Source organism: Cupressus sempervirens, chromosome 3, assembly GCF_028749045.1.
Source record: "Cupressus sempervirens isolate cs-2001-9-10 chromosome 3, ASM2874904v1, whole genome shotgun sequence".
Lineage (NCBI taxonomy): Eukaryota > Viridiplantae > Streptophyta > Pinopsida > Cupressales > Cupressaceae > Cupressus > Cupressus sempervirens.
In genome coordinates this window covers 1118548239-1118573481 of record NC_143120.1, presented here as the reverse complement: position 1 = coordinate 1118573481, position 25243 = coordinate 1118548239, and the positions used below count along the sequence as shown (strand labels likewise).

Below are 25243 nucleotides of genomic sequence, written 5' to 3'. Positions count from 1 at the left end.
GATTAACCTGAGGATGAAAAGCATGGTCCAGAATTAGAGGATGAAAACCCACAAATCCTTGAAGCAATATCAAGCAGATTCGATATATTTCAGTTGCTAATTAGAGAAATATCCTTCAAATCTACAATTCATAATCAGAGGCAGCAATAAAAATTTCCTTCAAAATTAAATTGCACGTTAACTGGCAATGTACAGTATTTTTTAAGGTTCATATTTGCAACTAGCACCAATTTATAGCTTCAAAAGAAGTCTTAGTTTTTCTTACCACCCCATTTAATCATGAGTATTAAGCTATTAGAGTTGGAGATTAAATACCACCCCATTTAATCATGAGTATTAAGCTATTAGAGTTGGAGATCATTTCTTGCATAATATATAGATCATTTCCTAATATCAGGGGTTATCTAAAGGATTGAAGCTAAAATAAAGAAACCTGTGTAGTTTAAAAGAGTTACTTCCGCTGGGTTGATCATCGATAGTTTTGTTATTCATTTTCCCAACAGAAACATATTACAATTATATAGCAAAGTAATAATACACGATTTTGTTTGTCAAACTAAACCTCTGAATTGTTGAAGGAAATTAAAACTGATTAGATATCATAAACTATTCTATTTGGGATATTACAATAGTATCAGAACCAGATCTAGCCAGCCTGTGAAAGAATTTGGTTTTGCTACCAGAGTCAAAGTTTAAGCCAAATGGGGAATAGATGGTGCCAAATGAGAAAATTAGTCACAGATAAATAGAAACAAAGGGAGATTGGCCAATCTCGAAGAGTTTGGCAAGTTGTCCATACCAATTGAAATCGTTGAAGCCAGAACTATAAGCTGTAGAAAATATATGCAGAAGAAAATATAGAGCACTTTGAATAAGAGTAAAGGCTTCTGTCAGAAGCTCACAAAAACAAAGGAATTGTGCATGAATTAAGAAAGCCAGCCAACTTCAAAATAAATCACCACAATAATATCTAAAGAAATTAAAGTCGCAGCAGACTTAGTAAAACTGCCTCCTCCAGTAGATCTTTGAGAGGAAAAAATCATGTAAAGAAAGGCACTGGTTTGCATACTTTTCGCCAAGGATAGTCCACAGAAGGAAAAGTGCAATCACTGAAGTCAAAGCTGCTGCAAATTGTAGCAAGTGACCATCACTGCAAAGAAATATGGAACCATGGACGATGGAATAAAGAAGGATCATCATAGTTTAAAATCCCCAAAATCAGATGCCAACGATAATAGTTTTTGATTAAGGAAAACAGGTTTTGAAGGGTGCCTGAAACCCTGTACACAGCTTTAGATATTCAATAAGCACAGAGACAAAAGTACAACAAACCAAAGAGGAACTGGTCACCCCCCAAAAAGGGGTAACCGTGAAGACAAAAAAGCCTATCACCAGCCACAACAAAATAACCAACTAGGAAGTAGAGATCCGAACGGAAGGATCTGCCTCCAAAAAACCAGGTACAACAAGGGAGCTCACAATACGCCCTTTGATTTACAGTCTCCCTTGCTTGACCGGAGATTCATTTCTAAAAGAGGACCAGAAGGCTTAGTTTTCTTTCTTTTTACCACAGTCCAACCATCCTCCACCTTAGCTGCCTCACCAATCCAATCCCCAGATGAAACTGAAGAGTGGAAGGCAGGGGGAGCAGGAGCAGCAACAAACTCCCCAGGAGAATCCATGGAAGGCTGGCCTCCCACAGAAGCATGAAGATCAGCCGAGACAGGGGCAGGGGCAAGAGTGGGCCCAGGGGCCAGACCCGAAGACCTGCCTTCCTCAGCAACCACTGGCACCGAATCGTCAGCAAGGGGAGAGGACCTCAGCAACCACAGGCTCTGGGATGCCAATGATAATGGTTGCCACTAAGGGAAAAGATATTACAGGTCTGTGGAAACCAAAACAAGTACTGAAATTGCTGAAGAAATAAAGAAGGTAGCTATTACCAAAAGAAGCAAAAGAAATAGTTTGTTAGCCACCAATGATAGGTTGTGCAGATCCAATCAGTAAAAATTGTTCAGCACACAGATCTTATTCCATCCTGCAGTGGAAGTAACTGGATTGAAGATGAGGCTATAAACTCTGCCCTTTTCCCTCTCTATCTGCATCTAGTAAGGAAGATGGGGAAATTTATATGAACAGCGTTAACAATGATATTTCCTCAAACGGTGAACCCCTAAGAGACAATCTAATCGAGGGGAAATGGACATTGAAAATAAATCTCAATTTGGATACAAATGAAAATTCCAAAGACTATGCATTATTTGAGAGGAATTAGTAACAGAAACAAAGAAAAAAAGCACCAAGCATCGTCTCATCGGGAATTAGCAAATAATAGCCATGTTCATCAAGAATAAGAAGTGTTAATGCTGTAGCTTCAGTCGGACAGATTTAACCATGACATACATTGTTATGATTACTAGTTAATCATTTTGATAAGTATAACCAGGTGATGAGGAATAGATGCATAAAGTGGTTGTTGATCTGATGGAGAAAGACATAGTATATACATGTGATCACTGATTGAAGTGTCTATTCGATATAGCCATGGTGGTCTTCGTGTGGAGGTTCTTCACGACTGATGCCATCTCTTACACCTGGGATGAACTCGGAGAGCTTTAGCAATAGACACCATGAAATTGTAAAGTGTGCACTCAATAAGAGATTGCGACCAGTGTTAACACCATTGCCACGAATAGTTGTCACCCACCCGCCAGACATTCGAGCTTTTCTTTGCTAATAAATGTTGTTTCTGCAACAAAAGTGAAATGTGCTCGATTTGGAGTGAATACAATAGGACAAGGATTAATGCGTACAAGAGAAAGATAAGTTATATAATGTGAAACCCTCATTTGGTAAGAATAGAACAAACATACAAATGCAGATGATCAAGGCTGTAAACCACACCAAAGGTGAGCACCAATGTGCTGCGAATTTGGAAATACCTCTATTGGCACCTATGATAGAGTGGCATGTCAACAATTCATGCCCCACCCCAAACAACACAAATTGACAGGCCTATGGGCACCACCCTACTCTGTAATGGCCCAACTCTGTGGTGTGGAAACAATCTATAACAGATTGAAAAGCACATTGACAGGTTCAAGGTCATACATCGCCCAACGGTCTACGTTTGGATTACTTAGAGTCTAGACAACAAACAAATATAAAAAGGCAGATCTATCAGATATGTCGCGAAATTTTTGTAATTGAATCTTTTGCTTCAAAATACAATGCTGCACAATGTCTTAACTCCACTTCCAACTTGGATGATGATCTTAAACAATGATGTCCACAAATGCTCAATCTGTCTTGGTCCTAACTATGGGATGTCAATCCAAGCATAAATTACCAATGCCAACATTGTTCTGAAGGATACAATTTGAGTACTCTGTAGCTCAAGTTTGAAGATTGCTGTAACAAGTATGAAATTTTATGGGACCGTTCACGGCTTGAGTTGACTGTGTCTAGCTACATCAAAAGTTAAACCAGTCAAAGCTTCCCCTGTGGAGCTTTGGAATGCAGTCTTGGCTAGGATTGAGAATAAGTTGGAATACTGGATTACCAAACCGCTTTCACTGGCTGACAAATTTTAGTTTTGCTCCAAAGTATTGGCTGCCACTCATGTTTATTATTCCTCCTGTTGGGCGCCTTTGAAGGCCTCCTACCTCAAGCTTGAGTGCTTTTTGTGTGACTTTATTTGGACTGTGGATGCCTCCCACCATGGTTTCTATAGGGTGACGTGGGACTTTTGTTGTCTGCCTAATGAGTCAAGGGGCCTTGGCCTGCTTTCTACTCAAAAGCAGGGGATTGCTCTGTGTGCCAAGTGGGTCATTCGTGCCCTCGCTGGCAATGAAGCCTAGAAAATCCTTTTGCGGCACTACATCTCTTCAAGCTTTCTAGTCAATCGGCCTGCCAGGAAGGATATTGGTTTTGAAACCCTTTTGGTCACCCCCGAACCAGTTCAAATTCAAGGGACCTTTGTTGCTAAAAGCATTTGGAAAGCCTCGGAAGCCATTAAGCCTTGGCTTCGCTAGGCTGGAGATGGGTTCAGAGATGGCCTCTCTATGAACCAACATAACTTGTGGTGGTCTCCCTTGTTTACTATTCAAGGCATCCCTTTGGCAAAAGTTCAAGGGGCCAATGTGCTACTTTTTTTCAAACGTGACATTAGGACTCCTAGAGATCTTTTTTCTAGAGCCACCATGAGCCTTCGCTAGTGGGAAGATATGCAAGTGCAGTTCTGTCTTTCTCGTCCAGATTGGCAAACATTTGATCTTCTAGTTTTTGTCGTGCCCCCGCATATGTTACACAAGCTGGGTATTCGATCTGTTAAACATTGGTGGAAGAATTGGAAGTGGTATCCTACCACTCCTATGTTTACCATGCAAGGTAAAAGGATACTTAACGCATATAGTATAGCAAGATATAAAACAGAACAGATACTTTATTTATATACGCAATATGTACATTACAATTACTCCAATGATGATGATGATTATAAAGTCCATTCCAGACGGTGTACATATACCTTCCCGAAGGGGTGACTCAAATGTCACGCGCCTTTTTGGATACTATTCTACCTGTCAGCTACAATATAGAATTTATTGACAACATCCTACGAAGAGTTATTAACCCACGTTGGGTTATCACTAGTTGGTTCCTCACCTACCTATGGTGGATGTACTCAACCAACATTGGCATTTGCATTCTTCTTAGAAGACTTCAAGTCATAGGTTCATTATTGTTTGGCAAGCTATCACTACGCCGAAGATTGCGCACTTTGCTTGGTGTGTCCTTTTCCAGGGGTTGCTTTTGGGTCCTCGGCTCAGGGATTTGAGTGTCCCAACTCTTGGGCATGTGATGGATTGAGCAGCATGAAATCTTGTTTCAAAGGTTTACCCACACGCTAACAAGTGTCACAACTGACCACCGACTCTCTGGCATCATTGTATAGTGTAGGCCATCATAGCCCTGCTAGGAATTCTTTCTCGTTGTGGTTGGTCCCATATACCCTCCTACTGGGCCTTCCTGGGCTTCCCGAAGGACACTTTGTTCTTCCTCCTCCATGACACATCTTCTGAATACTTGGTCTGGCCCCATCTTATACAACAGACCATTAATCAGCGAAAACATTTTGCTCCTCAGTACCAACTTTCATCATTCACTTGGTAGCATCTCCCTCAGGAATTGTGAAGTGGATAGATATTCGACGATGCTTTTGTAACACTCTGAAAGGATGGCTATACGGAATAAATGTGCATCTAGTGAATGTAAACTCTTGGAGTAGCAACAACCATCTACTCACCCTCCCTTGAATGATGGGTGTGTTCATTAAGTACATCAACGCCTAGTGGTCTGCATAGAATGTGAAGGGCGTTGCCAACAGAAAATGTCTTAACTTTTGTATGACGTACACCATTCCTAGAGCCTCTCACTCCGTTGTGTTGTAATTGTTTTCTGCCCTCGACAACAATCTGCCAACAAAATATATAGGAAGAACCAGGCCATGATCACCTGTCTGTGCAAGTGTTGCACCAATTGCAAAGTTAGACGCGTCCACATGCACATGAAACTCTTTATCCCAATTTGGGTATGCCAGGATCGATGCCCCTAGCAATCTTGTCTTCAATTCCTTAAAGGAGGTTTCTTGCCCCGTACCCCAAACATAGGGTTCCCCTTTTCTTGTCAGGTTGTTGAGGGAGCATGAAACTTGAGCAAAGTTCTTCATGAACCTTCTATAATATCCAATGTGTCCTAAAAAGAATTTGACTCCATTGATGTCAATCAGCGCTTCCATCTCAACTATGACATGTACCTTGTCTAGATCAGTTTTGAGTCCCGTCTTACATAAAATGTGCCCCAACAGCTTACCCTAGGGTACCATAAATCTACACTTCTTTGGGTTCAGCGCTAGCCTAGCCCAATGACACCTTCCATGCACTCATTGAGTGCTACCAAATGCATGTCTTGTCCACTGAAGATAGACCAATCATCCAAGAATGCGCGAAAGTTTCCTACAAACATTTTATCAAAGATATGAAGAACTACTCTTTGGAAGGTTGCTGGCGCATTGAACAAACCTAAGGGCATTCGGTTATATGCATAGACGTCATCCTCTACCACAAAAGTGGTCTTCAACTTATCCTCATCCACAATTGGTATATGGCTATAACTAGAGAACCTATCCATATATGAGTACATTTTGTGTCCAACAACTTCTTCAAGTATTGTATCCGTGAATGGCATAGGGAAGGGGTCCTTTATAGTGTTAACATTCAAGCAGCGAAAATCGACACATATCCTAATCTGGTTTGCCTCCTTTAACGATATCACAATGGATGAGACCCATTCGCTTCTCTCAACTCTATTCCTGCCTCAAGCATGTGTTGGATCTTTTCATCAACCCTAGCTACATAATCCTTGTTCATCATGTACGGTTTCTTCCGTACAGATACGGCTCCAGGCACTAGGGGTATACAATGTACGCACAACTCTGGTGGTACACCCTTCAGGTCCTTGTAACTCCAAGCAAACACATCTTTGTACTTTGTGAAGATATTGAATGTTGTCACCTTCAACACAAGATCCCAATCATCGCCAACCAGTATGTTGCAAAAATTCTCTTCATCCCCGAAATTCATGACCGTACAGAGGGCTCTTCATACTTGATTGGTTTGAGAAAGACTTACATTCACCCGAGCTTCTCCTTCTTTGTATTCACCAAACTCCGACGAAAACACATCCATCTCTTCTCCATCCATTCCTTCCACTCCTAACATATTGCAACTTGGAAATAACATGTAATCTTCCAATTACCAATGGAAGAGTCAGTTCAAGGAATCCAAGTCATCTTCCAAACATCCTTCGAGTTCCAGCACGCCTTCATCATTAGGCTCCATCTGGTCTCTTCCCTTGTCCATTCCACCAGACTCTCCATCAGATTCAGATTTCGAAGCCATCTCCTCACTCACCATTTGTGCACGAAGGTAGATAACGAACATGTCTCTTCTCCATCCATTCCTTCCACTCCTAACATATTGCAACTTGGAAATAACATGTAATCTTCCAATTACCAATGGAAGAGTCAGTTCAAGGAATCCAAGTCATCTTCCAAACATCCTTCGAGTTCCAGCACGCCTTCATCATTAGGCTCCATCTGGTCTCTTCCCTTGTCCATTCCACCAGACTCTCCATCAGATTCAGATTTCGAAGCCATCTCCTCACTCACCATTTGTGCACGAAGGTAGATAACGAACATGTCTCTTCTCCATCCATTCCTTCCACTCCTAACATATTGCAACTTGGAAATAACATGTTATCTTCCAATTACCAATGGAAGAGTCAGTTCAAGGAATCCAAGTCATCTTCCAAACATCCTTCGAGTTCCAGCACGCCTTCATCATTAGGCTCCATCTGGTCTCTTCCCTTGTCCATTCCACCAGACTCTCCATCAGATTCAGATTTCGAAGCCATCTCCTCACTCACCATTTGTGCACGAAGGTAGATAACGAACATCCTTCTGCCAATCTCCAATGAAAGCGTGTTTTTCTTCTTATTATGGTTTGCCCTTGCTGCTACTAGCCATCCCCTTCTAAGAATGGCATCATACCCTTTCTTTTTCAGTGTAATCATGACTATATCTAGCACAAATGGTTGGGTTCCAATGTTGACTGGCTGAGCTATCAATGTTCCCAGAGGTTTAATTCCATGCCGGTCTACACCGAGTAAGTTGAAGGTGAGGGGCCACAAGATAGGCTACCCAAGTTTCTTCCATGTCTCCTCTGGAAGCACATTTACCCTTGACCCACCATCAACTATAGTATCACTGACGATTGTCCCAAGGATATTTATCTCAAAGACCGTGGGGTACCATCCATTGTTCAACATGAGTAACATAGGGTCTACCGCTGATCCTCCAAGAACGTTTGGCTATTGTGTGGTGCTAGTACTTGGTTGTACGGTGCAGATATTCAGCAATGCCCTCTTTGAGTAGGGTAAGGTGTGGAGGTCTTGTATTTTAATTGGAACCTACATTTGCAATATTCGCCCTAGTGTGCTATTCTTGACCTTTATTCATGCAGAGGTACTTGTAGCCACATGTGAATCCCCCTTCGCTTTCATTGCCTTCTTTATTTCCACTTTCGCCTCCCTTACTCTCCGCTTCTTTGTACGGGGATCAGGGTACACAGCTTGTTTCGCCTGATTACAAGTAACTAACAATACTTCTTTGTATTCAATGTTGAGTAGGTTCACACGAGGCTTCAAGCAATTGGCTTCTTCATGATCTCCAGGACCACACCATCAACACAACTTCTGTGGTGTGTTGTTCTTCTTGCAATCTCGGGCGAAGTAGCCCCACTAGTTGCACGCCTAACACTAAATCATCGGTCGACCCTTTGAGTTGCAATGTATTACATTTACTTAAAATTTTCTAATGCCATTTCAATGAACCATTCTAAACATATACTCTAATCATAATAGTGCATGAGATTGTCTCCATTACACAATATATCAAATAATTCACATGCCTTGTCTATCTCTCCACATCTTGCATACATGCCTACTACCATACTTACATCTCATTAAAAAGAACCTTGGATTATGCTTTGATGAGTACGTATATCATGTTCCAAAGTGCTTCCATATTTGCGAAGGCAAAAAGAATGCATGCAATAGATGTGGAATTTGACTCCAAAGATGGGGCAGTTCTTAATAAGAAGGCACCATGACAAATACGGTTATTCTTGGCCCATCATTGATGACTTTCAATATAGAAAAACCAACAACAATAAAGAGTCTAATGAAGACATTAGAATAACTTTGTGAAAAATCTTCACCCTCAAATAAGGCATTTAGTATTAAACACTTATTCCATACAAAGATTCAATCAAGTAGATTTCTTAATCATGATTATTTGAATGATTTTAACATGGTTCCTATGTTATTTGAAAAGGTTAGGTGTTGGGCGGCGGAGGGTTGTGCATCATCTAACATAGTTTAATTCTTTTTCATTTTATAATTATATTATTTACTTTCATAGTGTTGGGACACAAAAAATTGCAAGGGATTCAGAGTACCTTATTAATTTTTTTTAAATAACCCCCTATAAGTATTTTTTGTGCCTACCTATCTATTTCATGTTTTAAAGCCTCACATTTAAGTTTCAAATGTTCATCACTTTCCATTCAGCATATAAATGCATCTCAAGTTGTTAAATTAAAGTTTTTAGTCATTGAGTGAGATGTTATTTTGTGTACTTGAGAAATCTATAATTTTGCCAGTGTCAATCTATTTAAAAAAACCTACTTTGTATGAATGTATCTTACACCTAGTTATGTTTTAGGACTCACCACTTTGGGGATGTTTATTGTGTTAGAAATAGGAAATACTGAGAGGGGGAGATGAATTAGTATTCCACAAGCTCTTTTCCAACTATGGATATCTTTAACAATCTTAAAATATGCATATATGATTAAACTGAAAAGTTACAAACATAACTCTTAGATTATTTGGAATAGTAGAGAAGGGGGAGGGGGTGAATCGATTATCCCCAAGACTAGATGTTAAAATCAAACACTTTAAACTTCAACAAAGGTGACCCAATAACTGACTGATTGAAATTGTTACCTATAGTCAAACTTAGTCATTCCATTATAACTCTTTGTTCTATATGTGCCGAATTGCAAAAGCTTATCATAGTGAACAATAAATCAAACACTTTAAACTTCAATAAATGTAACCCAATAACTAACTCATTTAAATTGTTACCTATAATCGAACTTATTCATTCCATTATAACTTTTTGTTATGTATGTGCAAATTGAAAAAGCTTATCACAGTCAACAATAAACTTAAACATAAAAACATTAAGTAGCATTCACAAACAAAAGAAATGCACACAATATTTGATATTGGGATTTAACATGGAAACCCAATTTGGAAAAAACCACCAATAACATACTACCACTTTTTCACTCTTATAAACTGAGCTTTGTTAGGAACCAACCATGTCAAAGGTTAAAAAATACACCGCTACATGTGACCCTACTAAAGGATTTAATCACCCTGTTAGGAGTGGCCTTGTTAGAGGACTTAAGAACATTCCATTAGAATGTCATCTTGATTAAAGGATTTACAAATTATAGTTAGGTCAACCTTATCAAAAGGATTTTACAACTACCACAATGGTTAGAAAGTAATAGTGAAATTTTTATCTGATAACATGCAACTTGATTTACAACTTCAGACGTCTATTTGGCTCAACTCTAGTTCATTGATTGGAATCCATCATTCTCATCCTCTATTCTTGGAAACTCTTCAAGAAATCCTTCACCTCAAAAACTTTGCACAACTCCTTGCAAGTATGTTCACCACTTGTATTTGTAAGTTTCCAATAAAAACAAAACCCTATGAAACATATCAGATACCTCCTTAAATAGGTGGTCTTGATCTTGTTTTTCTTAATCACAATCATAGATCTTAGGGTTTACAATGAGATCCAAAATATTCATTGAATCTTCCCATCTTATTATTATTCTTCTCTTCTCAATAATTCAAGATTTTTTTTTTGCAAATTTCAGCCTTTGATTGTTCAATTAATCCTTTCCTTTCATTAAATAATATAGCTCACCAATCCTTATCGTCAACACATTTTTCTTATTCCAAGATTTCAACTACATCGGCTACAGATCTTGATTCTTTATCAAAGTTTTCCTTTTCTATCACTCTATCATCACTATGCTTTTTTGCTTGGTCTTCACTAGATCACTCAGTCATTTAAAAGTTTCTAGAAGCTTTTCAACACATCCATGTAGTGTTATCCAATGGTCATTGCAGTCCACAGGGTCACATTTCTTCGAGGCATTTTCTCAAACAATTGAGCTGCCTTGTCTTCCTTCCATATTTCGCACGCATGTCCGCCCAGACACTTCCAACAACAATGTCTGAAAACATCCCTATATTCTTTTGGTTGAAGTCCATACCCTGCTCCAATCCAAAGCTACCATACTGATACAAACACGACAGATGCTGGAAAATGTTGTCGAATTTGGCTCTACACTTCTTGATTCATTTTCTGCATACAATACAATTGCTGCAGTCCACAAGACCCGATTTTGTTGAGGGATTTTGTGAAACAGTTCACATGCCTTTGTATGCTTCCACAATTTGCAAACTTGTCTCCTAGGGCACTTGCAACTACTACATCCGACCAAAAACACCTCTTCCACTATGTTCCATACCCTGTTCCAAAGCTCCCATTTCTGGAAGTATGCCAACAAAGGATGTGGAGTTTGGCTCTACACTTATTAATTATATTTGCTTAAATTTTCAGGAGTCTTTTCAACAAATCCATTTGTATATCACCTGCAATGACAGTTTCCATAAGACATCATTTCTTTGACACACTTTATCAAACAGTTCACTTGCCTTGCCTACATTTTGAGTACATGTTTACCAGGGCAATTAAAACAACATTTTGACAAATTCATATGTCCTTTATGCTTTGATGGATATCTATACCATGATATAGAGCTCCCATTTCAGTACAAGCTGTAAGCATGTTGGCTAATGTCAACTGCTCAGGTTGGAAACTTGTTCATTAAATTTGGCAGAAGAGTGTGACTGTCTTCCACATGCAACAATTGTCATTTTCCATGGCATTGTCCACTTCTTAAAGCTGATCAAACACCTTAAGAGTAGCCCCAGGCTTTGACATCTATCAAACATGTAAGCTTATTATAAAAGGGTGTGCGATTTGTAATGAATCTTTTGAACAAAATCATACTATAGAAACCATGACTATGTTATACAATAAATACCAAAAAACGCAGAAGTATGTAAATAATTGTCTGTGTAGAGGGATATGAAGCACAACTGAACTATGCAATTGTTAAAAGGTCCAAGCATTTCAGATTACAATCTTCAAATATGCTTGATTCCAAGGCGGTAATGAGTCCAAGGCAGTAATGAGTCATTTTTATATAGTTGACGAATTTAATATGGTGATGCTGAATTGCTGACAAAGTAATTCCATTACACGGAAGAAATGCAAGGCGGTGCTAAACCATTTCATATATAGTTGGCATATTAAATATGACGATGCTGTGTTACTGACAAAGTAATTCATTTACAGGAAAGAAATGCCCAGCGGAAGTTTCTTTTACAAGGAAGATTTATCGTAAAAAAATTGTCCGTATGAGGCATCACCCTTTTTGGTCAAAGTTTTCTATATAATAGTCTATCAGCTAATAATATCTCTAATATTAACTTCTTTTGTTATGGCTATTTAATAGTTGTCTTCTATGGCATGAGTTCAGCCAAAACAAAAATTATTTTTTATTGTAAATATGGTCAGCTAAACCCAAGTCAAACATTTTGAATGTAGTCGGTCAAATAGTCGTGTCTTAACATATAATAATATCTCTAATATATAAAAAAATTGTTGTGGCTATTTAATAGTTGTCCTCTGTGGCAAGAGTTCGGCTAAAACAAGTATCAATTTGTATTGTAAATATAGTCAGCTAACACAAGTCAAACATTTTGAATGTAGTCGGTCAAATAGACATGTCTTAACATATAATAATATCTCTAATATAAAAAAAATTGTTATGGCTATTTAATAGTTGTCCTCTGTGGCATGAGTTCAGCCAAAACAAGTATTAATTTGTATTGTAAATATGGTCAGCTAACACAAGTCAAATATTTTGAATGTAGTCAGTCAAATAGACGTGTCTTAACCTCCCTAACTTAGTCGGTCTTAGCATAGCAAAGATCTCAGATTTGCAGTCTGACTTTTGATTTTACAAGGGTAACACTACAGTTGGAGGACATGACAACATCATAGAAGCTTGGAGGTAACAAAAAGTTGGACGATTGCCAAAGTGGGGTAACAAACTGTCAGATATTATATTACAATTCGGTACAAATGCAACTGAGTGGAAGGGCATAGTATGAAAGCTAAATATATCACAACTCTCTCTCACCAATCCACTTTTCCTATATTCATGCCTTGAAGAAATACTTGTAAATAGCCACCAACAATTACAATTATTGAAAGAATTTCTTGGTCCACCTAATGTCGAACATGGTGAAGGTCTGCCTCAAAGTGGACTATTTTCTTCATGATTTCATGTTCACGTCAAATAGAAGGCATCTGCTAAAACTCACATGCCAAAAAGAAGGCACCCACTAAAACTGGCATTTCAAACAAAAGTTAGCTCCCAAAAATGACATGCAAATAAAAAACAAGTGCTGAGACATTGGTCGTTTATCCAGTGTTCATCCAACATAATATTTTTCATGATATTGGGAACATGGTCAAGTCTCCAACAAATAAAGAAATAAAAGTGTCAATCCTATTAATAGTAAATCTTCTATTTCATAGGTCTTTGATCCTGTCGGAATCCACAGAGATATTTCAGCCCTGCTTATAATTATTAATAAATTGTAATATATAACATTTTAAAAACTCAACCTAGCTGCAGAGCTTTCTTCCATTGGACTCTATTGTGTCTTTAGATGCAAGCATATATATTATACACAAAAACTCTGCTCCATTCTTAGGCGTTATCATCAGGTCTATTATATTAGAAAATGGCTCCAAACTGAGTCTACAAATATCTTTGCAACATCAAAACTCTGGTGCTTGTGATTCTGGTATGGGATGGATACGGTGCACCTAGCACTACAGTATATATTTAGAATAAGATGATAAAAAATAATGAACAGGAAACAATATTTACAGCTTCCACTTTCTATACAAGAATATGTATTGCTAAACAAAATGATTTCATACTATTAGAAAAAGAAATTTATGGCTCTGGTGTAATCTCATATGTTATAATTAGCTGTTTTATTTAGGCAGAAGTTGAGAACTCGATGCAGCTTATAAAAGCAATCTTCAAGATGGAAAGAACCAGTGCACACCATAGACACCTACTTATTCTGAGCTCTATGTTTATCATGTAACAAAACCTGAAGATGATCTCCAGTATTCGTCGATACTCCAAAGTAAAATATAGACAGTTACAGCCCAACATGTCTAGGAAAGATCACAAAAATGAAAAAGACAGGGACCAATTTAACGTGCCACCTGCTAAAGAGAGATACATCAAAAGAATGGACTTGTTTCTTCCATGATAGAAAACATTGGTTTTATACGTATTGTATTCCAATAGTGCTTAGCGGTATCTTATACTAAAGTGTTTATTAATAATCAGATCTGCATTAGGGTTAAGAATGCGCACAAAATATCTTGTTGCACTTTGAACAGTCAACTCTTACAATAAGTGGGTGCTGTCATTTCTGGGTTTTTTAAACCAAAAAGGTTTTCCAAGCTAAATAATCATGTTTGATTCTACTGAATTAAATTTCCACTAGCGTTTCCTCTCCTACATTGGTTTAGCGATATTATTTCACTTCAAAAGAAAACCATGACTTACAAGGTTATCCACGTATAATTACAAAAATACTGAATGAGAATTTATGTTATTTGATTCTAAAGGAATGAAAACATGTACAATTTCACAGGAAACATCTCCAGAAATGTCAAAGCAGCTCTTTGCAGCAAGAAAATTTAAGGGATGAAAAATGTTCCATATGTGTAGAATCCTTGACCATTTTATCCATTTCAATTCATAAGAAACGTGAACATTTTAAGCTGACGTTCAAGAAAACATATGTATTACACTACGAATGTGTAAAATCTGAAAGTCTATTTTCTCAGAAAAATTAATTAATTCAACTATATTCCACATTTTTACTTGTCTAAAAAATATAAAATTCAGTTCAATACAGAAACTTTATCTCAAATACCATGCACCAGATCTTTTCTTGAATGTTAGCCAATTGGTAACAGAAAAGTAGCCATTAAAAAACATGATGTTTTACAGAATCAATAACTGGACTAAAGCAAGGCATTACCGGCATCACTATAATTCTCTCAGTGAAGCAGGTAAGCCAACAAGTTTCAACTTCTATAGCCAAGAGAAGCACAGATTAAAACAGGATAAAATTCAGGCCTAGAGTGCTGCCATCTACTATCATCTGTAACTGACGGGGCACTTATAGCAGCACCAGAAACATCATAACAATACATCAACGCCACTTGGAAATTGGCATACTAACAAAGATGAATGCTTAAAGATAACCTTCAACTAATAATGGTACATCAAGGCACCTCCCGAATAAAAGGATGGCTACCTCATTTCGTCATCATCCTACTAAGGTAGCAATAACAAATCTACAATTACAATATGAATGTTATGGCAACAAAGCTTCCTAAAACGTTTTCGGTAGTTTTGTATCCCGATAACCCTGGAGCAAGAATATTTGGATGGTACAAACTATAAATTGTTTGGAGACCTCCCTTCGCTAAAGCAAGGACACTGGATTTCAAAAAAAATCCAGCAATCCTGTTGCCACACGTGCTTAGGAAGATAATAATCTTTAAAATTCCACGTGCAACAAATCGTGAACTGCGGAAGTATAAAATCATCAGAAACCCTCTAGCGACAGCTTATGGACTGCAGAAGCTTTTTTTTCGGAAAGCATCATGCAACAGTTAAAGAAATGGAGAAGATTGGAAACTTTAAGAACCCTCCTAAGTTATAATATGTAGATTCTTAAAGTCTTTAGAAACCCTTCTAGCAACAAATTATAAAGCGAACAAGCTTAAAATCTTTAAGAAAGTTCTTATCTTACCGTGCCGTAGCAGAAGCGGGGTATATTAATTTGGATCGGAAGCAGAAGTCGAACCGGACTTCTTTCTTTTCTTGGCGTGGAGTTTAGCGACCTCTAAGATAAGCTTGGTGAACATCTCCATTTTCGCGATCTCGATTCTCGCGTACACTTCAGAAAATCCCACCAGAGCATCGGCCAGCGACTGCACGGGATTACTTGAAGACGAGGACGAGGATTTAGCGGAGGATTTGCGCTTTTTGGACATTCCGGCGAAGGGTGAGGGCTTTTTCCGTTTAGGGGGCTTCTTCTCCGGCGAGGACGAATCCTGGAAGTCGAGCCTGGTCTTGTTCTTGCAGCTGTAGCCGACAGAGTTCAAGATATCGTCAAGAGAGCAGTCGGCGTCAAGCTTTCCTTTATCGGTGCCGAAGACAGAGAGCACCATATCAGACATCGACATGGCAGGCAGAGGCACGCTCATACTCTCGCCGGCGAAACCCTCTGGGAGATCGCAATCATTGAGTTCAAAGGACTGCGAGTGCGAGAGCGAGGGCGAGCGGAGGTCCTCGGAAGCGTCGACGAGATTCGAACTCTTGTTGAGGTTGGCCATGATGTGATCAAGCTGATGGAAGAATGACCAGGTCACGGAGCCAGGGCCACGGGTATCGGCACGGCGCTTCTCGAGCTTGTACCTCCGCTTCAGGTTCTCCACCTTGTCACGGCATTGCTTCACAGTCTTGGGCATCTTGGAGGCGTCGCAGTGGGCATTGACGCAACGCACGATGTCCTCCCAATCTTTGATCTTAAGGTAGCCCTTTATGTTGCAGCACTTGTCACCGTAGCTCTCCAGCAGGCACGCCACTGTTGCAGGATGCCACTCGCAGCGAGACGCCATCCCCATTCCCATCCGCTCCTCGTCTTCATCGCTCACCATTCCCATCCCCATCCCCTCCAGATCATCCACCCGCTTCACTCGCTGACACTACCAAGATAATTCTCGCATTCTTTTGCACACTTCATTCCAATGTTATCGCTTTCTCGGACACACGTCAATGACACTGTTCTATCTCCAAGGTGGTATTTGATCTGTGGTTTTTCTCTTATCCGAGATACCTTTTCACGGGAACGGGGCTTCACAAATCAAATATGCCCCAAAATTTCTCGCCCTCTGCAAATTTTTCACGGGGATAGGACTCCACAAGTCAAATATGCCTCTAATTTTATCACCCTCTGCAATGTTTTCACGGGGGTCAGGACTTTACAAATCTAATATGCCTCAAATTTTCTCGCCCTCTGCAATTTTTCTCCTTAATCCAGAGTCCAGACCTAGATCAGGTGACCCTGATTCTCGATTTCGCTGCAAATATATTATAATTTTCATGGAAATTTGTTTATTTCTATCAGGAACACAGAAATTGCAGTCACAGCTCTGCCCTGCGGGTGGAAGGGTCAACGTCAAAGAACCGCGAACCGAAAGTAGCCAATAAAAAGGAAGAAATTATTATTTTACAATTCAAAGCAGAATGAATAAAGATTAGTTATCCTTTTTTTATTCCGCACGTCCTCACTTAGATGCATTTGTCCCATTGACACTATTATTTTGTGGTTGCGAGTCCAATGAGTGAAGGATTTTAATGGCGTCTCAGTTTAAGGGACCTAAGATCATAAGCATTAGTCCTGTTTATTCCCAGATCTAACCTCCTACTATGAATCTTGACAATCTAACCTCCTGCTATGAATCTTAATCTTGACAATCTAACCTCCTGCTATGAATCTTAATCAAATCAATTGTCTGTCATATCTTATCATCATCGAACAAACTATGTAAGCTTATGTCATCTCCTAAAATGACCTTGTATTGGGCCAGAATATCTTCATATGCCTTGCAATCAATAAGAAAGAGACATTTTGTCTCAACCACCCCTTTTTCGCAGAGCCTGCAGATCCTCTTCTCCCACTCCTCTTTAGGCTTCTCCCATCTACCAGTCTCACATCTAAGATGATGTAATCCAATCCTCAACTAAATAGTTAACATCCTAACCTTACAATTAATAGTTGACCCCATATATGCTTGATCCCCATGCCCCCTATAAGGATTGAAAACATTGATATAGTGTGTCTTTTTTCTGTTAAGAATGTAACATGATAATCTCCAGGGCTATAAGTGCAAGTCGCACTTATTCTTCTCAATCTAGATGTCTTCGAATTGCTATAAATACTCTTAGTATTTCCTTTCTAAGGCGGTGATTTTTCGGACTTGTTTGTACTAATGCTAAACTAATGTTATATGTTTGTTAGTGCTTAATCTTAAATTAAGTCTTCTAAAGTCACCGATTTAGAGAAGGTTATCATAGTCGACCATGCATAGGGACATGTCCTTTGAGGATTAAGTCTCTTGGTTAGATATTTAGATGGGTGTTGATGCAATTTGAAGGATGCACAAAACTTAAGTCTGCTTCTTCAAGTATCCTCACTTAGCAAATTATAAATCAATATTACTCTTCTTCAATCAAGGTCGATTTTAGAAGTACTGGATTTGCAATAAATAAAGTGTTTATTTTCTCAAACAATTCAGAATATTAAGACATCATTCTCAGCAATCAAAGTTCGATTCAAAGTCTGATCCAAGGTTTGATCTTAAGTCTGATCCAAAGTCTGATCCAGATTTAAAGAATTTACAGAAACTTTACATGGTATCAGAGCCAAGTTATCAGATCTAGGGCTCTGCAAATTTTTCAATAATCAGACCTCGTATATATTTAGTAGTTGTCTCCCATTTCCAATGGCATATACAATCAGAGCTGAGGACAGATTCGATGGGAAGGAACACTTTGAAGCATGGAAATTCATAATCTTGATGATTCTTGAAGAAAACAATGTTAAACAATTTGTTGATGGAGCATCCAAACAGCCACCAGTTGAACCTCACAAATCCATATGGACCAATGGAAATAGAAAAGCCATTCAAATCATCTTGGATGGATATAAAAATGAAATTGTTCCTATGCTTACGAAACACCAAATTGCCTACGATATGATGAATGCATTACGGAATGCATATGAAGTAAATAATGCAACTAGGGTCCTTGCACTAAAAAGACAACTGAATCATATCTAGATAAAGAAAGGAGAATCGATAAACTCTTATTTCCTAAGAGTTTTTGGCATTAGAGATGAATTATCAAGCATAGGAACTATCATTAATGACACCGAACTAATGCTCATGGCCATAGATGGTTTGCCAGAATCATGGGAAACATTCGCACAAGGAATAAGTGCTAGAGATCAGCTTCCGGACTTTTACAAGCTTAAGAATGATTGCCTTCAAGAAGAGTCAAGAAAACTAAAGAAAGGAGGAACACCAAAAGTAGAAGATGAAGAACTTCACGTTCTTAATGCAAACTCCTATAAAGGCAAGAAAAAGCACTTCAAGAAGAAAAGGGGAAATCAAAAGAATGGAAAGCCCAAGAAAGATCTATCTAAAATAAAGTGTTTCAAATGTGAAAAATTTGGACACTGTAGATCTAATTGTCCGGAAAACTCCAAACAACAAGCAAATTGTACAAATGTCATTAGAGAAGAAGAGACTTATGATCTAGAGAATTGTGTTTTGTATTCCTCTTTATCAAATGAAATCTCAAATAGTGGATCTTCCAGACATATAACGGGATACAAAGAAATTCTAGATTCCTTATCAAAGAAAGTTAACGGTGAAGTTAGTATTGGTGATAACTCTGCACACTCAGTTGAAGGAATTGGAAACTGCACTTTGAGACTAAAAACAGGAAATACTCTTCTTCTTGAAGGGGTACTCTATGTACCAAGGATTAAAAGAAACCTAATCTCAATAACAACACTTGAAGATGATGGACACAATGTTGCGTTCGTGGATGACAAAGTATTAACTTGGGCTAAGAACTCTTCCATCAAGAAAGCTAAATTAATTGGTCAAAGCTAAATCCATTCAAGCCCTAGTTCACGAAGCTAAAGATTCAAATGAAATATGGCATAGGAGATTAGGGCATCTAAACTTTAAAATCCTATCAACTATGGAAAAGATGGTTACTGGATTACCAAAATTAAATAAAGATCACCCTAGTATTTGCAAAGGGTGTGCTTTGGGTAAAAGTACTAGAAAAACAAATAATGTACTAGAATTAATTCATTCATATTTATGTGGACCTATGTTTGTTCCCTCTCTTGGAGGATTCTGGTATTATATCTTGTTCATGGATGACTTCTCTAGGAAAACATGGATTTTTTTTTTAAATGCAAAGAATCAGAAGAAATCCTACAAAGATTTAAAGAATTCAAAGCATTAACCGAAAATTTTTCAGGACATAAAATGAAAATCCTTAGAACAGATAATGGAGGAGAATATACCTCAGACTTGTTCAAAAGGTTTTGTAAAGAATCAAGGATCAAGAGGGAGTACAATGTTCCTTATAATCCAGAACAAAATGGGGTTGCAAAAAGAAAGAATAAGACAATTATAGAAATTGTTAGGGCTATGATCTTTGACCAAAATCTAGAATACTATCTTTGGGCAGAAGCCTCTTATACTGTTGTATACATTCAAAACAAAAGCCCTCACTCCTATCTTAAAGATAAAACCCCTGAAGAAGTATTTACTAAAGTAAAACCTAATATAAGTCATCTCAAAAATTTTGGATGTCCTGTATACATTCATGTTCCAAAAGAAAAAAGAACCAAATTAGAACCATCTAGGAGGAAAGGTATCCTTGTAGGGTATAGTGAAACTTCTAAAGCATATAGAATTTTCATACCTGGACGGAAAACTATTGAACTTAGCATAGATGTAATATTTGAGGAAGATCTTGCATTTAAAAGAGCCATAAGTTCGAATGAACCTTCTCCTTTATCAAGTTCTGAAAGAGTTAGTGAATCTAAATCCCAGAGGGAGAACCTAGAAGAGGTTGAAAATGAAAATATGAACCTTGAGGAAGATTCAAAGAAAATACCACTTTAGGCCATAAAAACAATTGAAGCAACTCAAGACTTTGTTGCACCTTCAGGATCAGTTAGAGAAAGTAAAAGACCTAAAAGATTCTCTGGTTATACAACAAATATGATTGATTTATCCAAAACAGAGCCAACCAATCCTTCTGATGCCATTAAACATCCAGCCTAGAAAGAAGCTATGATAGAAGAATATTAATCAATTATAAAAAATGATGTTTGGGAAATAGTTCCAAGACCAAAAGGAAAATATGTTGTTTCTTCCAAATGGATATTCAAAATAAAGCATGCTACTAATGGGAGTATTGAGAAATATAAAGCCAAATTTGTAGCCAGAAGATTTTCTCAGAAAGAAGGGATTGATTATGAAGAAACCTTTGCTCTCGTTGCCAAATATACTACTATTCGAGCTACCTTAGCAATTGCCGCATCTAAGGGATGGAAGGTACATCAGATGGATGTAAAGACAACATTTCTAAATGGAAAGATTTCAAAAGAAGTCTATTTGGAGCAACTAGAAGGATTTGAAACCCATGATCCTAATGCCTTTGTTTGCAGGCTCAAGAAAGCTCTCTATGGGCTTAAACAGGCTCCTAGGCCCTGGTATGAAAGGATTGATAAATATCTCATTGGCTTAGGATTCTCTAAGAATGAAGTCGATCCAAACTTATATTATAAAAGAGATAAAGATGGTATGGTAATACTAATATTGTATGTTGATGATTTATTAATCACTGGTGATGATCATCTTATAGATCAGTGCAAGAAAGATCTAACCAGAGAATTTGAGATGAAAGACTTGGGTCTTCTCCATTACTTCCTAGGATTGGAAGTACGATAGAATGTTGATAGTATCATACTGAATCAAGGAAAGTACACTTCAAATATCTCGAAAAAATTTGGAATGTGGAATTGCAAATCTATGTCTTCTCTAATGGAGACCAATTTGCATAAGCTTAAAGAAGCAACTGCAAAATCATCGCCAATAGATTCTACTCTCTACCGACAGATGATTGGGTCATTTATGTATCTAGTAAATACAAGACCTGATATTTGCTATGTTGTTCATGCCTTAAGTCAGTTTATGTGCGAACCTAAGGAGATTCACCTAGTTGTTGTTAAACACATTATGAGATACTTACAAGGCACTCTTAATTATGGACTCAAATATGACAAAGTTGCTTTAGATTTGCATGGATTCACCAATTCAGATTGGGGTGGAAGTGTTAAAGATAGGAAAAACACTTCAGGATGTTGTTTCAATTTAGGATCAGCTATGATTTCATGGATATGCAGAAAGTAGACTTCGGTAGCTCAGAGCTCCACAAAAGCCAAAAACATTGTAGCAACGATGGCTTCTTGAGAAGCAGTATGGCTGAGGAAGCTACTTATGGGATTATTTGGGCAAGCCATGAATCCTATAATTATTCATTGTGACAATCAGAGTTCCATCAAGCTCTTAATGAATCCAGGTTTCCATGATAGATCCAAGCATATTGAAATTCCTTACCATTATGTGAGAGATATGGTAAATAGGAATTCTATAAAATTGGAATACAGTTGTACTACAGATCAGACAACAAACATATTCACCAAACCTCTGTCTAGAGTAAAGATAAAACATTTCATAAGGAGACTTGGTATGGTTGAGTTGCAATCCATTTGTACTCTTTTGATTATTAATAAAATATTTTATTTTTGTCAGGCTATTGACTGTTATGGGCTCCACCATGTGTAATCATTATTTAAGAGGTGACGATCTCTGAATTAATGAATACTTGTATAAAAGGCATTATGAGAATTGACGATCTCTTAGATAATGTACTAAACAGTAGATTTTACTATAAGATCCAGATGATTTTTAGATCATCTTGTGACATTGACATTGCTATGTTCATGGGTCACAAATTGGATAAAGGGAGAATCTTAGAATTCTTCAGGTTTATCTAATATTCTAGTAGATCTTAAAACTCAGGATCTTGTTGTGATATAGAAATACCAGTTTTTATGAGTCAAAACTTGGATAAATGAAGAAATTAAATTAATCTTCAGATTTATCTATAACTTATCACTAGTAGTAGTGATTTGTCATATCACAGATTGAGTAATATGGCATTGTGTTATGTGTTCTATGATATCACATACTAAGAAGATTCAGACATATATAGAGTATTAATTCATGCTTATTCATCTATATTTGATGTTGCTAGATATAATATCTCTCTGTGAGATTATCAAGTTAAGAGAGAGTGTTAAGAATGTAACATGATAATCTCCAGGTCTATAAGTGCAAGTATTACTTATTCTTCTCAGTCTAGATGTCTTCGAATGGCTATAAATACTCTTAGTATTTCCTTTCTAAGGTGGTGATTTTTTAGACTTGTTTGTATTAATGCTAAACTAATGTTATATGTTAGTTAGTGCTTAATCTTAAATTAAGTCTTATAAAGTTGCCGATTTAGAGAAGGTTATCATAGCCGACCATGCATAGAGACATGTCCTTTGAGGATTAAGTCTCTTGGTTAGATATTTAGATGGGTGCTAATGCAATTTGAAGGACACACAAAATTTAAGTCTACTTCTTCAAGTATCCTCACTTAGCGAATTATAAATCAGTATTGCTCTTCTTCAATCAAGGTCGATTTTAGAAGTACTGGATCTGCAATAAACAAAGTGTTTAGTTTCTCAAACAATTCATAATATTCAGTATATTAAGACATCATTCTCAGCAATCAATGTTTGATTCAAAGTCTGATCCAAGGTCTGATTCAAAGTCTGATCCAAGGTCTGATTCAAAGTGTAATCCAGATTTAAAGAATTTGCAGAAACTTTACATTTTTGACCCATGTTAAGAGACCACATGGCAGTTTGGAATTTTCCCATGACAAACTTCTTTATTTCCATGTTGGTTACTGGACACTCTTGCAACGTGATATTCCAAGTGTTCAACTACTTTATGTTTTGTTTCATCCAAGTCTTCTTCCTACGAGGCAAGTCCTCTTTCATTGCAATTTTGGGCCAACGTTTGCTATCCATGTTGTTGAGTTTCCTTAAATAACTTAATAGTCAAGTTATAGCAGACACCTCCAGTGGGTACATGACGATTTTCGCTAACAAGGTTTCATAAGATATAGAAGCCTTGACCTTGATATTAATAGTGATTAGGTGTTTCTAGATCCTCTCTAGTTGTCTCCACCCACACTTTGTCATGTTGCCCCTCCACCCCCAACCAACAAAAAAGAAAAAAGAAAAAAAACCTCACAACCATAAAGAACAATTGGAGTGACCAATAGACCAAATAGAGTTTTCTGGGTCTTCCAGTCCCATAGCTTGACATTTCTACATATGTTTTGCAACAGTTATAGCACTTTCCCTCCCCCCTATATCCTTTTAACTCTACAAGTCTCCCGGCTAAGCCTATGGTTGAAGTGAATCCCTAAATGTTTGTATTCTTTCACCTTTTCTAATGGGTTGCCTTCAAAAAGATCATTTGAATGATCCTCCTTTCTTTTCAAATAAAAGATCATGATTTTCATCTTGGAATTGTTCACTTTCATCTCCACTTCCTAACAAAAGTGCTCTAACACCTTTAAGTAGTCTTTTAATCCCTAAGAAGTTTTTTATATTAAGATTAGATCATCTGCGTAAAGAAGAAGCTTCACCACATAGCCAGCTAACTGGACCCCTTCCCCATCAATTTCATCTAGCCAAGCTTCTAGTTTATCAATATATAAGCTAAACAAAGTGGGGGATTATGGACATCCTTACTTCACACCAATATTGTTAAGGCTATAGTTTATGTCTGATTGATTTTGACATGAAGTACTTTATTGACGGTAAATCATCTTTAAGATAAATATCTTTTATATATAATATATATAATATACATTATACATTATACATTATCATATAATAATATATATTATATATTATTGTATAATAATATATTCCATATATGGTTAATACGAGTTACATATATGATTATTTATATTACTATTATATTAATATGTTAACTAGTGTTGTTTAATCGTAGAGACATGTCTCTTCATGAGACATGTCTCCTACTCTCATATTTATAAGCCTTCATTTGCATTTGGAACACAATAAATAAAAATGGCATTGTTAGCACATTTGCAACAATCCTAGAAAATCAACATGGTATCAGAGTAGTGTTCTTTCATAGGAGTGGTGATAAATATAGAGAATAGTATAAATTAAAATGAGGGTAAGTGTAGTCCATCTCAGAATTCTCCTACAATTTATGATGAAATATCATTTATATAATTAAATGCAAATTACTAGTATGGTGATTTGTGTGATGAATCTAAGTTCCAAATATTTTGATGTTGAATGTAGTCGCTAAGGAATAGGAATCTAATGAGAAAATAAGCCAAAAATCGATGGGCCTAATTATTTTTGAAATTCCTTACAATCCAAAGGCTCCCACACATATACTTAGTTGTAGAATGAACAAATCAAAGATATTCAATGCACAGATGAGGAAGATACATGCAGTGATGAAGGGCATCATCAAATTTGAGTCAACTTCACTGGCAAATGAGACTAGTGATTGATGGTGTCATTG

The 25243-nt window shown here is 37.4% G+C and overlaps 1 protein-coding gene across 5 annotated transcripts; it reads right to left on the bottom strand.

Moving 5' to 3' along the window:
• Positions 1-1218: 1218 nt before the first annotated feature.
• Positions 1219-16677, bottom strand: LOC149570721 (uncharacterized). Of its 5 annotated transcripts, none has more exons than XM_089823254.1 (2): positions 15703-16677; positions 1219-1885 (listed from the first exon to the last, which is right to left on the bottom strand). In XM_089823254.1, exon 1 carries the CDS (start codon positions 16622-16624, stop codon positions 15728-15730), a length of 897 nt encoding a protein of 298 aa, XP_089679380.1. In that variant the 5' UTR covers positions 16625-16677; the 3' UTR covers positions 1219-1885; positions 15703-15727. The 5 variants fall into 5 exon arrangements, with proteins under 5 accessions (XP_089679380.1, XP_089679378.1, XP_089679379.1 ...); XM_089823252.1 differs by lacking the exon at positions 1219-1885 and adding an exon at positions 2322-2749; XM_089823253.1 differs by lacking the exon at positions 1219-1885 and adding an exon at positions 13267-13684.
• Positions 16678-25243: the final 8566 nt, after the last annotated feature.